The sequence below is a fragment of the Chlamydotis macqueenii genome, chromosome 3, assembly GCF_036417535.1.
Source record: "Chlamydotis macqueenii isolate bChlMac1 chromosome 3, bChlMac1.mat, whole genome shotgun sequence".
In the NCBI taxonomy this organism is placed as follows: Eukaryota; Metazoa; Chordata; class Aves; order Otidiformes; family Otididae; genus Chlamydotis; species Chlamydotis macqueenii.
The window spans coordinates 50,226,371-50,242,421 of record NC_141558.1 but is presented as its reverse complement, the minus strand read 5'-3'; the positions used below and the strand labels follow the sequence as shown (position 1 = coordinate 50,242,421).

General features: G+C 45.7%; 1 protein-coding gene across 1 annotated transcript in view; it reads left to right on the top strand.

Moving 5' to 3' along the window:
• The first annotated feature begins 1,230 nt into the window (after positions 1-1,230).
• METTL24 (methyltransferase like 24) overlaps positions 1,231-16,051 on the top strand; it is a 50,590-nt gene continuing 35,769 nt past the window's right edge. Inside the window, exon 1 of the mRNA XM_086744845.1 lies at positions 1,231-1,527. Within this exon, the coding sequence (XP_086600971.1) occupies positions 1,231-1,527 (297 nt within the window). The remainder of the gene's footprint in view (positions 1,528-16,051) is intronic.

The following is a 16,051-nucleotide window of genomic DNA, read 5'->3' as shown; positions in this document are numbered from 1 at the left end:
GAGGACAGCAATGTTTAAATGGCAGGGAGCACGCAGCTGACCTGCCAGTGCATCTGTGCTTGGAGCCATGCCTGAAATCCCATTTCTGCAGGCAGATCACCGCTCCTTCCCTTCCCGCATGCAGCTCCTCCGTCCTGCTGCCAGCGGGTCTGGTTGCTCGGCTGCTGATGGGCTCCGCTTCTCCCAGTGCCCCTCTCTGACCTGCTTCCACAGCAATAGCAGCCAGATCCGGCTCTGCCCCAGGCTGTGAACAGAGAGGAGAGGTTAGAAAGGAGCCGGGGAGAGCAGCCGGGGAGAGGACAACAGAAAAGAGGGAGAAGGAGCTCAGCGCAGAAAGCCTCTCCCTTGCAGCAGACAAGGCAGCGGCGCTGGAAGCACAGTGCTGCATGCAGGGGACAAGAGTCACAACTTCCCTCCCCTACTTGGCAAAAAAAAAAAAAATGGGGATTAGGTGTGTGTCTATGTCCTGCACGTCCCGTCTGGGAACACATTTATTACTCCCCTGCCACCGACACGTCTCCTCACTTGCGGTTCCCGCTCCAGAAAATCCCACCAACCACCACCTGCTCATCGCTCAGCGATGGTTTAGCATTGCAGACTAAAACGCAAGCCAGCCCGTGCACTTCAATATTTCTGCGTAGCGTGTCCCTGTTTTGGGACAAAAGGCTTCATGTGCTCCCATGGAGGTGAGTGGGACCACCCATCCCCTGCACCGCCTCTTGGCTCTGCTCAGCTCAGCCTTTAGTTTGTCCTCTAGCTTGTTTTGCTTAACCCCGAACAATACCCCAGTCTACAGTAAAATTCCACTACCTCATGACATTACAGTGCATAATGTGAATTAATATAGATATAAAATCAACAAGTTAATACACTCCTGTACCACAAAGATGGGTTGATACAACAGCTAAGGAGAGCAGTTTTCGTAACAGACGTCCCCTGTCAGGCCCGGCCACGGAGGGCAGCGTGGCTGTGGCTCCGTGCACAAGCGACACGCGTGGGAGGCCACAAGGCAAGCACAGGCGCCAGCCCCACGAACCGCGCCGCCGTTCACCTCCACAACCCTCCTGCGCCGGGCCGGGACAGGGGCATGGCGGCCCCTCCCCGGCCGGCCCCGCTCGGGGCGGGGTCTCCCAACTTTCGGCGGCGGCCGCGGGGCCCGACCCGCCGGCGGCATGAGCCCTGCGGCGGGGCAGGGGGCGGCAGCGCCGGGCAGGGGGAGCCCCCGCCGCCATGCCCAAGGAGCGGCCGCTCTGGCGGGGCCCGGCCTTCCGCCTCTGCCTGCTCTCCGCCGCGCTCTTCCTCTGCCTCCAGCTGGGCATCAGGCGATCCTGGTGCCCGGAGGAGAAGCCCCGGGCGGCGGCGGCGGCGGCAGCGGGGCGGGCTCCCCCCCCGGCCCGCGGCACGGAGCGGCAGCCGGTGGCGGTGGCGGCGGGCAGGCGGCGGGTCACCTACGTGCGGAGCGGCCGGCGGGGCAGCGCCGCGCCCGCCTGCTGCTCCCTGCAGCCCCCGGGCGGCCGGCGCAGGAAGGTAGGGGTGGGCTGCGGGCTCGGGGGGCGGGGGGAAGCGGGCGGCGGGCGCTGCGCCGTTGCGCCCCCTTCTCCCCCCGAGGCGGAGATGCGGGAGCGGGCCAGTGCGGTGCCTGGGCCACCCCGGCCCGGGCTGGGCTCTGCGGGCGCTGGTGGACCAGGCCGGCTGCCCGCCGGTTCGCAGGTGTGGCCTCGTCCCGTTGCTGAGGTGTTGCTTCTGCCCGAGAGGAGGTGGCTGGAGGGGGCTGGTGAGGTAGGGCGGTGTGGTACTCTTGAAAAAGAGCAAGAAATGGCAGCACTATTCCCTCTTGGGAGACGTGTGACGGCGGGATGCCGCCTTCTTCAACCATCTCTGCGCCGTCTTTGGTTTTGGCGGATGCCAGTCTCTCAGGGATCGTGCATAACTCGGGAGAAGCAGATTCAGATGTGTGTTCTGTTGAGTTTTCTTTGCCATCTTTCAAGGGGAGAAGAGCCAGCATTCAAAGGCTGAGAAAGAGCAGTTTGTCACCTGTTTCGAGGCCCCGCTCTCCTGGTGCAGTAGTAATAGTCTGTGCGGAGATGTGCAGGTACTTAAAGAAGCTGGAATGACCGTGAAGAGGAGCAAATGGGGTTTTGTTAGAGATGGGACCACCTTCCTGGTCAAAGTAAATAACTGTTTCTGAGGTTTGCCATGACAAGAATAAAACCAGAGTTGTCTGTGGAATGGCTAAACCTTCTCCTGCCTTTAAACGGAAGCTTTACCAGGGCTTGCTCATTTTTTGGGGAACTGGGTACCCAGAACAGCAGACACCTTGTGATGTCCATGTGAATTATTACACACTGTGGACATGCAGGCGATATGGAAGGCCTTAGCTCAGATCAGGGTGGTCTTTGGACATTTTCATTTGGCCACTTTCAGCCCAGCTGCTTTCTTGCAGCTCATCACTGCAAGACGTGATCAGGGAGCCAGCCCAGATCCAGGTGCACGAAAGAGTGCCATGATGCCTGCAGTGTATGCGTCACCAGAGGTGTCTCTGATTGAGACCAAAGATATACCGAATGGAAAAAGAACCTCTGTCAGTCATCTGCATACATTAATGCATATGTAACATAGGTTTCATTGCATGAAAGTGCATTGCAGGCATCTTCATCCTGTTAAATTGGTTTGCGCTGCTCCTTTTTGCCCTGCAGCTTTCTGCACATACAGTGAACCAAGAGTCCCTTGATGAAGAAACCCCTTGCTGACATCCAAACCACCATCTGAGCAGTTGTCCTGTGATCATGGGCTCTCATTTGCAGATCTGCTTTCTTTTCCTTACCTGTGCACCCCCAGTAATTTATTTCTTGTTTAAAGATGAGGTGGACAATTAACTCATGTATAGTTTGAATTTTAATTTCTGTTGTTTCACCTTGTCTTTTACGGGGAGTGTGATGGAAATGTAAAACTGCTGGTTTCTGCCCCTGGCTTCCTGAAAGGTTTCGAAGGAGAAATGAGATAATCCCTTACTTCCTTCACCACTCTGGCCATCATGAGCATGACGTTGTCACATATTTCTTCAGCATAATGACTGTGTGGGGTCTTGATGTGCTCTGATGTTGATACCACGTTAAGCTATCTAGATCTTGCAGTGTCAGTTTTTGTGATTTTCGTTGTCAATGCCATGTTACTTGGTGTTCTCCCAAAGCCCAGCTTCTGAGAGATTGTAATTATGGCAGAATTTTAGCATTCGTGGGAGGAAAAAAAAATTATAATAATGTGGATTCAAGTAGTTTCTTGAGAACATGTGCTAAGCATGGCATCAAAAAACAGGAGGCAGAAGATATCCTAATTCAATTTCATGATTTTTGAGGAAATTCTAGTGGAGAACTAGCAGCAGGAGAGGGTGCTCATCGTAGCGGAGAACTAGCAGTGTCTTGCGATGTTGGAGAGCTCGAGCTTCTGGAAGGCCCACAGTATATTTTGGTGTGTCTCCAGGTGAAGTGTGTGAAACATCACTGCTGTGGTTTGTGGTGTTTGGCACATTGCTGCTGAGGTTTCATTTGAATCCCACTAATTAAGTCAAGGGAAAAATATTAGTAAATATAATATAGGGTGGAGTTGCCAGGTTAAGTTTGAGACCATCAGGTGTCTTCCATGTTCAGCTGTTTGAGTTGAACATGTTCCTTCGGGCTAGGAAAAATCTACTTAAAGTGAAGGTAAGGCTTTGAGGTTAGTGGGACTGAAATTCTGGGAATTACTGGTTTTGAAATAGAGTTGTTAAATAAATGTGTAGGAGGGGGGGGGAAGTGATGAGAAGATAAAGTAGAAGTGGTCTGAGTACCGCTGGTTTTTCTTGTGAAGCGGTGATCATGCATGATAGCTAAAAACACCCATTGTATTTCACTTCAGACTGTTTTAAGACAGTGTGGGGGCTCTTATCAGAAACACCTGCTTAAATTGATGGTCTGGCTTCTACCAGCAGCTTTGGAGAAAGGCAGCAGCGTGCAGCCACTGGCAGGGCGGTGTGCTGGTGTGTGTAAGCGCTGCTTGGGGGAGAGGGACGGGCTCCTTGCTGTACCAGGTTGGGGTGGCCTTTTGCTGCGGGTTTTATATGCTTTTGTGTCTGGTATCTGTCCGTCAACCATTATCAGTCCATTTTTGAAGCCTGCAGAAGCTTTCAGGTATGGTTTTTTTCCCCTTGCTGCTGATTTTGATGACAGTGTTGGAATATGTTGCGATATGTGAGCCAGCAGGCTGGCAGTAATGAAAAATTGGGGAGGCCAAACTTTGCTCTGTTTTCCTAGTGCCACTTGGTTATAGCTCTGCTCACACTTACATCACTGAATTAATGCAGGAGACTGATGAACAGAGTATTTGCGTGGGTCTAGTGGAATATCCTACTTTGCAGGGAAATTATTTTATGCCTACTTTGAATCACTGTAAAGTTTCCTGAAGCAGAGCTGTGTTATTTATTTCCCAAGCACAACCGCAAACAACCAACAGCACCAAAAGGGGGGGAAGGGTGGGGAAAGGACCCAGACAGGATGGGAAAGACGGAGACTCATCCATAAATGGCCCTTGCGTGTGCAGGGAACTGCCTGTGCAGTCGTGCGCTTTTCCTGACCGCGGGTAAATCTCTGTCAGCGGAGGGAGTGACCGTGTGGCAGATGGGAGGTTTTGACCACCAAGGTTAGAAGTGTCTGTTCGTGCCTTAAGATGCGTGCAAAAAAAAAAAAAAAATTTACTGACTGAAAGCAGCAGGGAGTAAAGTAACTGAGTTATGCGCCAGCTCTGGGAGCTGCCTGTTCTGCTGCCTTTGGGGACTGCGTTGCTCCCAGCTGTTTTACTCCCAGTGGAGCTTACCAAAGAGCAGATGCTGCCGCTCTTGCTGACAAATAATAAACAAAATTTGGCATTGTGAGAGCATACGATGGTCATCTGAAGAATGGGAAGAGTTACATGTGCTGCAAATGAAAAGCAAATGGAAGTTTTTACTCCCATTTGTATTTTGGTGGCAGTGCTTAGAATTGCGTTGTTGATAATAAAATGCACAACTAAGTTTATAAACTGTGATTCTAAGCTCTAGTTGTTACCGGTCTGGCAATGTGTGGAGCAGATAAGAACTCCAGCTACATGGAAACACAGAAATTTTACCACATGTACCTGCTCGTGAGATAAGTATTAGTGAGGTCTGCACCCACATAGCGCTACAGAACGTGTGAGGGGAGTTTTAAAATGTTATTGCAGGGTGTGATGGTAAAAAAAATAAATTTATTGCATTTGGAATTTGAAGCAACAGCAAATTCTTATCACAGTGATTGCAGTAACAAGGTTATGTTAGTTCTCGTGCTCTGAAATGGGGAGGAGCGCTCTCCCACAGTTGGCTTAAGAAAAGCTGGAGTCCTTTGCCTCATGGGCAGATTTATTTCCATGGAGGAGGAGGGGGAGAAAAAAAAAAGTAGTTTTATGTGGTTATGCATGAAAGAAAAAAGGCTAATGTTAGTCCAGGCAGGTGTGTTAAGTTCCTGGAGTTCTGCTTGCTCATGTAGCAAGGGCTGTGCCTGTTTCCACTAAAAAACGAGGTTCAGGGTCTTGCTTTCTGCATGGGTGTAGCAGAGCTGAGCGGTGGGGGCTCCTGGAAGGCAGGCTTGGAGGAACGCTGGAGGCTGCAGCCACAGGTGTGTCTTCTGAAAGTGTGCCTGCCGGAAGACAAGCAAATTACTTAAATTTAGTTTGAGAATTTTAATAGGTGCTGGAAATCGCTTCTTTTGTTGTTGTGGCTGTCCAAAGGTGGGGAGTGCGGTACGCTGCCAAAGTTAACCTGGTGTTATTTTGGATGCTTTTTCGTCTCATACCTAGGGATATGAAAATGTTTGCCTTCAGTGATTAAAAGCTAGGAGGTAGATTTTGATACTGGGCCCATTTGTATTTTTTCTCAAATTATAACAGGCTTTGAAACATGAAATATCACTGCCTAAACCAGAACAATCTTGTGAAAATGTATTTTTATAGGCATTACTTACACTTTTATACATTTATATTTTGTTTTTTCGTAAATACAGACTAATTGTCTTTTCCTGTTGCTTGTTGGATTGGATTGGGTTTTCTTTTTCTTCAAATAAGAACTGTTTCCAAAAGGTTGCTGCTTCTCTGCGGTAATGGCTGATAACAGTCTCATTTTTAATGTAATTGACATCTGCAAATTATTTCAGAGTGATATCTTCAAAGTTATGTGGAATAACTGGCGGTTAATAATAGGGCATGTTCAAAACAACCTCATGCAATTTAGCATTACATTATTGCTAAGATTTTACTTATAATTTTACATTTGAATTTTAATTTAAAAATTACAATACTATTTAGGTTTATGTCAGTGATATGTAGGGCTTCTGCAGAGTCCCTTTTAATTCTTCTACAAATCTGGTAAAAAAAAAGTGTCAGATGTTTTCATTGTCTATTGCTATGTGTAGTGTTTTCAGGCTGACTTCACATCTTTAAAAATCTCTTAAACTTTGGGCACTACTTGAATAGGAAGTTACTCTGCCTTTCTGATGAGCAGGAGCCAAAATTCTTGAAGAAACCTTGGTTGTTCTGAAGTCAAATGTATCCGTCTGTTTTTCCATATGCTGCGGTGTAGTAGCTGGCCCAGTTTGGATTGGGACTTAGCTTTTATAACAGTTTATTCACTATTTATGCCTGGAGCAATGTTTTAACATTACAGCAAAGTTTAACGTGATGGAGCTTTGGAAGTGGTGCAGCAAGTCACATCGGGCTGTGTTTACAGGAGCAGATTTGCCCAGGCTGAGGCAAAACAGGGGAGATGCTGGAGCAGCAGCATGGGTCGAAGCAGCCTTTTGGATCTCCTAGTGAAGTTAAATCCCGAGCTTGTTCCAGTCACCTCACTTGTGTACCAGGCAGGACAAGCTTTACAGCATCCAGTGCTGTTCTCTAAATGCTTTGGCAAAGAGTGAATAGCGCCCTGGCTTTGAACTTTGCAGCTGTGATTGTGTTGCAGAGGAGTGCAGTGCTGAAGAGCTGGATATCGGTAATTTTTTTGAGTGTGTATACTTCTGGGCACCTCCTTTGATGACAAGGAGAGAGCCTCAATGGGAGGGAAAAGGCATTAAGAGGTGCAGGAAGGCAGCGCTGCAGAGAAAACCTGGCAGAACTGGTACTTATTTTGAATAGAGAAAAGTAGGTTTTGAGAGGAATGTGCCAAGACTCTTCAAACTAAAAAAAAATAATTTTTTTGAAGGGCATAATGACCGATTGTTCCCTAGGTCCGCTGCAAGTAGGACAAGAAGCAACTGGCTTAATTTTCAGTCACGATATTAGGAAAATCTTTTAACTTGGTGGTTGAGTAAGCAGTGGAAAGGCTCCCTAGAAAAGATGTGAATTTTGGGTAGCCACACAGGGGAGGTCTAGGTGTATCCTTAGTTGTGCTTCACGGCAGGGAGGGAGAGTTCAGTCAGCCTCCTGAGGTCCATCCATCTACATTCATCTGCTCTGGAATTAGAGAAGCTGTCTGGCAGCTAGAATGTAATTAGCCAAACTGGAATTGAGCCCGAACAATGATCTAACATCAGTGTAATAAAAAGAGATAATGGGATCTTTAAAGACTATAGCTGATCCTTGCCCTGGCTTAATACCTCACTAGAGAGACCAGACCCCACCATAATTGTCCTGTGATGACATTGTGGACCCCAGAGGAAGGAACGTTAGGTGATGACTTTTTCCCTCCAGCACTTGGAGGTCTCTTACCGAATATAAACCAACCCCAAGTTGCTTAGCTTGTAAGATTAGCACAGGGTAAGAGCTTATGTCTTCAGGCCAGTAGTACCTGGGGAACAACCTTGGTTGGTTTTTGTTCAGATATTGGAGCTAATAGTGCATACTGAGAGAGGTTATTGTGTTTGGAAGAAAAGAACAAACTTTTATTGATAGCAGTTTTCAACAGCAACCAACCAAATCTGGGGAACACCAGCCAGCTCTGTCTCTAAATAGGAGGGAATCCTTCTTCCCAAGCATGGGAATGCTTGGAATTGCTTCTCCAAGTAGCCAAGCAAGGACAACACTGGCCTTTTGCTGTATTTTAACTGCAGATGAAATGTGTTTATGGTAGACCGTAAAGAGGAGACAGCAGTGTTGGTTCTGGCAACGATGTCATTCGCGAGCTTGTGGGGTAAATGATCACTCAGAATAACCTTTGTTCTTACACACTTTTTGTTACCTAAAATAGGTTCTTCCTTCATGAATTTTTGAGAAGCAGCTGGGGAGTATTATCCTTCAGAAAGTCATTACAGTTTTATGAGACTTAATTATATCCTATAATACAGATTTCTTTCAAATACCTAGTTGAGGCTTTCTTTCAGCATATAAAGTCAGGGGAATAATATTTTCAAGATAACTGTGGCACAGATAAAGTGTTTTTCAGGATATATAAGCTTTCTTGCATAAGGACATAACCCAGGAACTGAGATAGTAATTTCTTTTGCAGGTACCTTGCTCCATGATTGTCTGTTGCAGTTGTGCCGTCTTCTCCTCAGCCAGGCTAGATGGTCCATGAGCCTTATACAAAACATGAATCCTTTATGACTGCGGTAGCAGGTGCAGAAAAAAACCCCATATTTATCCAGTTTCTTTTGCTGTCTTCAGCTCATACTGTTGAATGAGACTGCAGTGCGGGGAAGCGACCCACACTACCCTCCTGCCCATGCAGTGATGCTCGAAGAGTGGCTGAGCAGCTCTGGTCATGGCTGCTTTGTCCCACTAAAGGGCAGAAATTCAGTAAACACATCCTCTGCTCTCACCTCTTTCTTCACCCCTCCACAGCTCACTGTGTTTGGGGTGCTGGGTTGTGTTGTCTGGCGTACTGGTGGTTATCAGACTTTAGCAGCAGCAAACAAGCAGGACCCCCCTTCGTGTGCTGTGTATGTGCTCGGAGGAGGAAGGATGTCTTCTGCATGAGAGCAGCTGTCGAACGGGGGGTAGGAGGAGGTGAGGGCTGATATGGGAGTCAGTTGTAGACCAAGTCACAGTCTTGGCATGGGAAAAGAGCAAGAGCCCCTGAAAGTCGGAAATTTTCACAGCCTTGAAGACAATGAGCACAGTTAGTATAAAAATGATCCTTTGTCGTGTTTCATGTTTTATACTAGAAATAAGAGAAGTGTGGATGGTTTTGAACATGCAGCTTTCCTTGCTCGAGCAGTTCTGAAGGTGGCCAAGTTTGCTTCATTCTTTTCTAAAACTTCCCTCTTTGGAGAGAGAAGAGGCCGGAAAGAGAGATCTGGGACAAGTAAAATTATCTTGGAAAGCCTTAGGGTTTTTCCTTTAAATCTCTGACCCTTAGCTGCCTTCTTACGAGATAAATATTTAACTTTGTTGCTAGTAAGGTTTTCATCCCAGTTTGTTCAGTCAGTTCACATCAGCATTTACCCATCCAGCCAGGCAGTTAACTGAGATGCGTGTCTGCTTCAAGGCTGCACGGTAGGTGCTAGCACACCAGACATCTCTCTCATGCTGCTCTTACTGAACTGTGGGCACGGTTCAGACTGAGATGCAGCTGGTGGATCTTAGGTATGAACGCAGCGCAAAACTCCAGTGGCCCGTGGCATGGGAAAATGAAATCCAGCAGTGAAGAACAAACCCCTTTAACAGCTACCTTGCAGACTCATACGGGCAATGTGACAAGTGCATCATCTCTCTTACAAAACAGACATACAATATGGAGGTTTAGATTGCATTAGTGGGGTACCTCTGGTCTTCATACAAGAAGTTTGGTTTGATTGTGGTAGACCACACTGTCCTCCTCCTGCAGCCTGGCAATGACGTCTGTCACTCATGGCACAGCTTAGATAAAAGATTTAACACGTAGGTGAGAAAGTCTGTGTGAACCACCGCTAATCTTTGATGGCATCCGCAGCAGCCCCCTCTTGTCGCTTGTTCTAATATTAACTTGGAGCTGTGTTTGTCTTGGACGGCTGTTCAGCTCTCCAGAGCTGCGTGCGGTGGATGTGAGTCATTTAATCAAGTCGAGTGACTTTGTAGCTAGCAGATACGCACCAAGATACTTTTGTGTATGATGAAACATTGTCCAGAGCCCTTTTGCACCATTGAAGTCTAAGATCAAACGATATTCAGTTCAGTGGAACAAGTAAAAAGGGTAAAAAAAAGTATTTGATCTAATTTTTCTTTTAGTTGTGGTATAGTATGTATATCATGGAATCTGTAACATACATTACTTATCCCAATGTTTTTTACATCAGTGTTTCTGTATACCGAAGTGGCAGTGAGTTAGCAAATCTCTAAAGGTAATGGAAACCATGTGTGCAAATGCACTGATGCCTTGGGTGACAGATAGATGAAGGCCATCGTTTTCAACTCGCTCTTATGGCAACAGCTCGGTCAATTTAAGCAGGAGACGATGGAAACGTTCCCAGCAGTGCTAAGCAGAAGAGTTTGGATCTTCAGTGAAATGTGTTTTCCCCTGCCTGATCTTCTGTCCTGTCTTCAGTAGTCTTGATTTTAGATGTCCCATCAAGAGGGGCGCTGTCTGTGAGGTGCTCATGGACTGCACTGTCAGGAAATGGGTGAATGGGGTGTCCTTGGGTGACTGCTGACCCCTGGAAGAGCGTAAGTCCTGGGCCTGGCTCTGGGAGAACCCTTTGGTGGTTATTTTGCTTTCTTTTTTTTTTTTTTTTTTTTTTTTTTTTAAAAACATTTAAAAACTAGCCCTGTAGTTTATGTCCTCCCTGACACATGTATAAATACGATAAATAAGCCTTTCCTTTTTGTCTTTGTATAATGATGAATGTAGTAGCTTCAGCAGCTGTTACCAGATACACAGAAATCTTGTTTCTTACCAAAGTAAATGCTCTGCAGCCAGGAGCAAAATGGCTTTTTTCTTCAGAAGTCAGTACTGCGGAACTGTTCTGGCTTTGCAAACCCCAAATAGGGGACCCTGGTGAAGAACGTCCTTCCTGCTGCCGCCTCTCCCCATCATACAATGGGGGCTTCTCTTGTCTCTGGGAATAGGACCAGGAGGACTTTTCAGTGGACTGTTGGCTTCTGAAGTTGCTTGGGATTTTCAGGTCAAGTCATCTGCCTTGGGTTTTAGCTGCCAAACCTCTAGCTTTATATGCTTGTTGCAGAAAGAGCTAACCAGCACCTCATTTGACAAGTGACCTGCTGAAATTTGCTTCAGGTTCCACTTTCTGATAGATTTAAGGTGCACTTGAGGTGCATTTGCTGTGGGTTTTTCTGGAAGTAACAAAATTCTGCATCGCTTCCAGGACTGACCTTGTGGTTCTTGCAAGGAATTGAACCCTCTCCCCTTCTTGGGGCGTGAAAAACAAACTTTGTAGGCCTTGAGAGCTTTATTAAGGAAAGGCCTGCAAAGAGCCAGTTAGGCAACTCGTCTCTCTTAGGGGTATTGCTAAAATAGTGGATGCTCTGTATTTGTGATCAATTTTGATGAGATAATAACTAACTTTTTTTTTTTTTTTTTTTTTTAATATATGTGTGTGACAGAGTGATCTGCTGGAGAAAACTAACCTAGGCAAAAAGTAAGCAAAGAAGCAAAAATCAGTGATGTGCCAAGGGACTGGTCCTGGTTGGGAAATGCATGCTGTTGAGAATGGTGTTTGTACCAGTGAACATCATATAGTTGCCGTCGCTGCTTTAACCTCCCCCCTTTGCTCTATCCATCCTCAGTCCTCTTCCTCATTTCTCTCCTAGCAGCTAGCTAAGTCAAATAATTAACTGGGACCTTCAAAGTCAGTGCCCTTTATTTATCATCCTCTTTCAGATTTTACAAAGAGGCAGTGTTTGAAATGCTAGGGGGAAGAGATGGTAATGTCTGTTTATATGGCATGTAATGTTAAATAATACTTACCACTTAGAAGCTTCAAAATTATAAGAATTGGTTTGAAGTCCTTCCTACTCCCTGCATAGTTGACGGCACTAGTGGAGGATTGAGATTTATCCCAGAGATGAGCGCTGCAGGGGAGGAGCTGCCTGAAAAAAACCCCAAAGGAACAATAAAATTTCTTGATACCGATGTCATGACTATCTTTGGGCTTTCCTCATGGCTGTTCTGCAGCTTTCAAAGAAGCAGCTTTCAAAGAAGTGAACTTTCTTTCATCCTGAACAGAGCAAAGCAATGGCATCTTGTTCCTTTTCCCTTGCTCTTTTGAGAAAATGAAACAAGAAGCAATTATGTGTCAATTGGCTGCTGCTAAGCTGCTGTGTTTCTTCTCAGTTAGATGTCTTGATTAACAGTTTGAATATTATTAATTATGAAACATGTGGAAATTCTAGGTATATCAGGAGTTCAGGGTCAAACCATGTAGCTGCTCAGTATTATATTCTGTATAATGCTCAGAATTAGTAATAAAACATTGGAAAATGCCGTTCATTAAAGAGGGTGGTGCATTTTTACCCAAGCCCATGGGCTTGTGATACTTGGGTCTATATTTGTCTTGAACAAAAAATATTTTAAAATTGTATTCTTTGAAACAAGCTTGATTTTCTTTAGAAACTGGGAAATAAATGTATCCTCTTGTACTTAAAATCCTAACAACTTGTAAGCCAGCTCTCGTTCCCTTTCTAGATATGGGGAGCTAGTTGCCCTACAGACTGTTTTATTTTGCTTGGAAGACTTTTACATAGCTGGAGACTAAGGGCAGCAATCTATAATCCTATTGAAAACAAGAAACTGAGTACATTTGTAGACATTTACAGCTAGTGTACATTTCATTCTGTGGAGCGCCATTACCTTGTTTTATTAAGTAATGCTTGTATGAAATAAGGATTTGAAGGAGAAAAAAAGTGAAGCTTGGCTTTTTAAGTCTTCCCTGAATGCCCAGTAAAGCCCAGTATGATCAAGTGAACTGATGGTGGGTTGGAGGGACGGAAGCCCCTAGGTACCTGTTGTGAATATTTTTTATCTTAACTTAGATTTTACGCTGCGAACTCTAACTACTACCCAGCCTTTCAGTTTACCCATGGATAAGAATTACTGTTTACTTGCTTTATGATACCATAGATGCCTGGTGACAAATACTGCCCTCTCCTGCTCCCTGGCCACAAAAGGTCCTCCTGGTCCTTGCCCAGGAGGGGCAGATGATGGGGAAGGGTTTTTCTGATGCTTCCTTAGGCTTGAAGGCGTGGTGAACCATTTCTCTTTGGATGTTTTCGCTCCATTTGGATGACAGAAAAAGCTTCCCAAGTCTGAGAAGGCTCTTATTTGTGTGAAAGCATTACATTTTACTTTAAAGCACCTTCTTTTTCTCCAGTTCTTAGCCTCAGGCAGAGCCTGCTGAGGTCAGTGGACAGGCTGCCAGAGGCGTCTCTATCTGTAAATCACAGTTAGAGTGCTGGAATTTGCACAAAATAAACTCAGTTTATCTGGCTAGCTGAGTATTTACTGATGAATTCTGTTTGTTGTGCGCTGTGGTTTGAATATTGCAATGAAGTCAACCTAGAGGAAAATAGCTTTTTCCCCCCTCTATTGTAGGAATTATGATACATTTTCTCAAACAAAGCGCTTCATTTAAAGCAGTTATGAATACAGGTTGAAACCGTGGTCTTGCCCCTGCTTAGCTAAGGTCTGAATTTGACAAGCAGTGACCAGTAGTTCTGTATCTGTTTCTTGCTGTTATCCTTAAGTGCTGGCAAAGGCATGCTGGCACTGGAAATAATTCAGCTGAGACTTGAGTGTTACAATGCTTAAGCAGTTTTGAGAATTTGCTTCTATAAATTTCAATCTGTTCTGACTCCTGGTTTTATCTCCATCAGATATAAATTATCACGCTGTCAGCCTCTGGAATGCTGCTGCCTGATTTATTTATTTTATTTTATTTTATTACCATAGCCAAGAAATTCCAGTTGAGTGTTTTTGAGGCCGTATGTCTCTCAGCAGAGTAAAATCAATCTCTTTTTAAAATAAATGTATATTTTTCTCTGATGTTGCTGGGATTTCCAACAGCAGAGTCAGTCTTTGGTGACCTTTGAAAGTCCAAGGAGGGGTTCCCCGGTGCAGCCCTGCCCTTTCCTGCCTGTGCTGCTCCCAGCTCTGTTGGTCGCAGTGGATTTATTCCTCAGAGGCAGCGAGGGGTGTGTATTTACAGTGTACATATACACGGACACTGTGTAAATTAGATGCAATGCTTTCCTACTTCTTAAGTACCTACAAATTAATATTTTGGCAAGTGTTCTCAAACACATGCTTTCTGTAAGTTGCAAACATGCACCCAGGGTGATGTATGTTGTACGTTAGTCGCTGAGGCCCAGCTCTACCCGTGAATTTATGGGGAGGGGTGTCCACCAATTTAAACCTGGTAAGCTGGTTCCCAGTACCCGTTTCCCAGTGCTGATTTGAACTCAATGGAGCATTAGCCACCTAAATTCCTCTACGGATCTGGCCGTGTCCTGTTAGTTTTGGAAGGTGCTCTTTGTTTTTCCAAAGCCATTTCTTAATTCTTAAAGTGATGGAAATTCTGTCACTTGAAGTCAGTGCCAAGCATCCTTCTTTTTCTGTGTGTACTTTTGTTATGAAACACTTTTTTGGGGGAAAAGACACAAAACTGAAAGGAGGGTTGGAGAGAACTTGAGTGTGGGCTTTGCATATGAAACACTGAACCTCCCAAGGCCTCAAAGTCGTCGGTGTTCTGCGTCGAGGTGGCTGGCATGGCTTCTGTGCCAGTTGGGCCAGCAGTTCCCCCACGAGCACCAGAGCTGTAATTTGTATGCGTGTGGCTCCATTTCACACTGTCAGATGGGAAATCAGAAGCAAAAGGAGCAGAAAATAAACATGAATATTAACAAAAGGAGAGCAGAGGTGAAACACTTGGTGATTGCTGCTGTTCCAGGGGTTGTTATGTATGCATGTTCAGGCTGATTTGCTCTACAAGGGTAAAGGCTTTTTTGGTTTCAATTACCATGCAGTGGCTCAAAGCTTTTCTAATGAGAACTGAAGTCAGGAAATTGTTTTCTTCATTTCAGTATAAAACTTTGCATTCAAAATGTATTTCTTTTTTTCCGTTTTCCTGCTAAGCCTAAGAGTTTTACTTATGGTGCAGACTGCAGCCTTGAGAAACAAGTGCCGATGAACCACGCTCAAGCAGAGCCCTCTGGGTGATGCTCAGACCTGTCTCAGTTGGCTCTCAGAGCAATTGCATCCTGCTCCCAGGCGGACAAATGTGTGCTGCACTGCAGAGGCTTGGAGGGGGTGACGCACAGTGAGCGAGGGGCTAGGGGAGAGTTAAGTACATCCTAGAAGTTCCCTCTCCAATACAATAGAACACTCATGTCCAGACATAGAAGCACTTCTAGTTATTAAAATTCTTCATGCACAAGTTGTGTCAAACTCATTTAAATTGAAGACACCCACTTATTGATGCAGAAAACCCTCTTATCACAGGAGTGGTTTCCATGGGCAGGGTTTACTCTGCTAAGTAGCCTTGCTGCATGGGAGAGCCTGACTGTATGTGTTACGTTGCTTGCTCATTTTGGCCCAAAGCTTTTGTTCCTCAGCCTAATGTTCTACCATCAAATCTTTGGATAAGATCATGGAGCAGATCCTCCTGAAAGATGTCATCTGCCTGGACTTCTGTAGGGCCTTTGACATGGTGCCCCACAACATTCTTACATCTAAATTGGAGAGATATGAGTTTGATGGGTGGACTGTTAGATGGATAAGGAATTGACTGGACGGCTCATTCAAAGAGTTGTAGTCAATGGCTCAATGTCCAAGTGGAAACCAGTAACGAGTGGTATCCCTCAGGGTTCCATACTGGGACCAGTGCCATTTACCTTGAGCAACCTGATCCAGTGGAAGGTGTCCCTGCCCATGGCAGGGGGGTTGGACTAGGTGATCTTTAAAGGTTTCTTCCAACCCAAACCATGCTGTGATTCTATAACAAACACGCTACACTTTTACAAGCACTGGAGTTCATCTGTGGGAAGAACCCCCTAAGTGCTGTGTGGTGGCTGGGTACGAAGAAGGCTGTGTGCTTGCGTGCAGTGTTGTCGGAGATGCCTCTGCTTTAGATAAACTCAGAAAAGT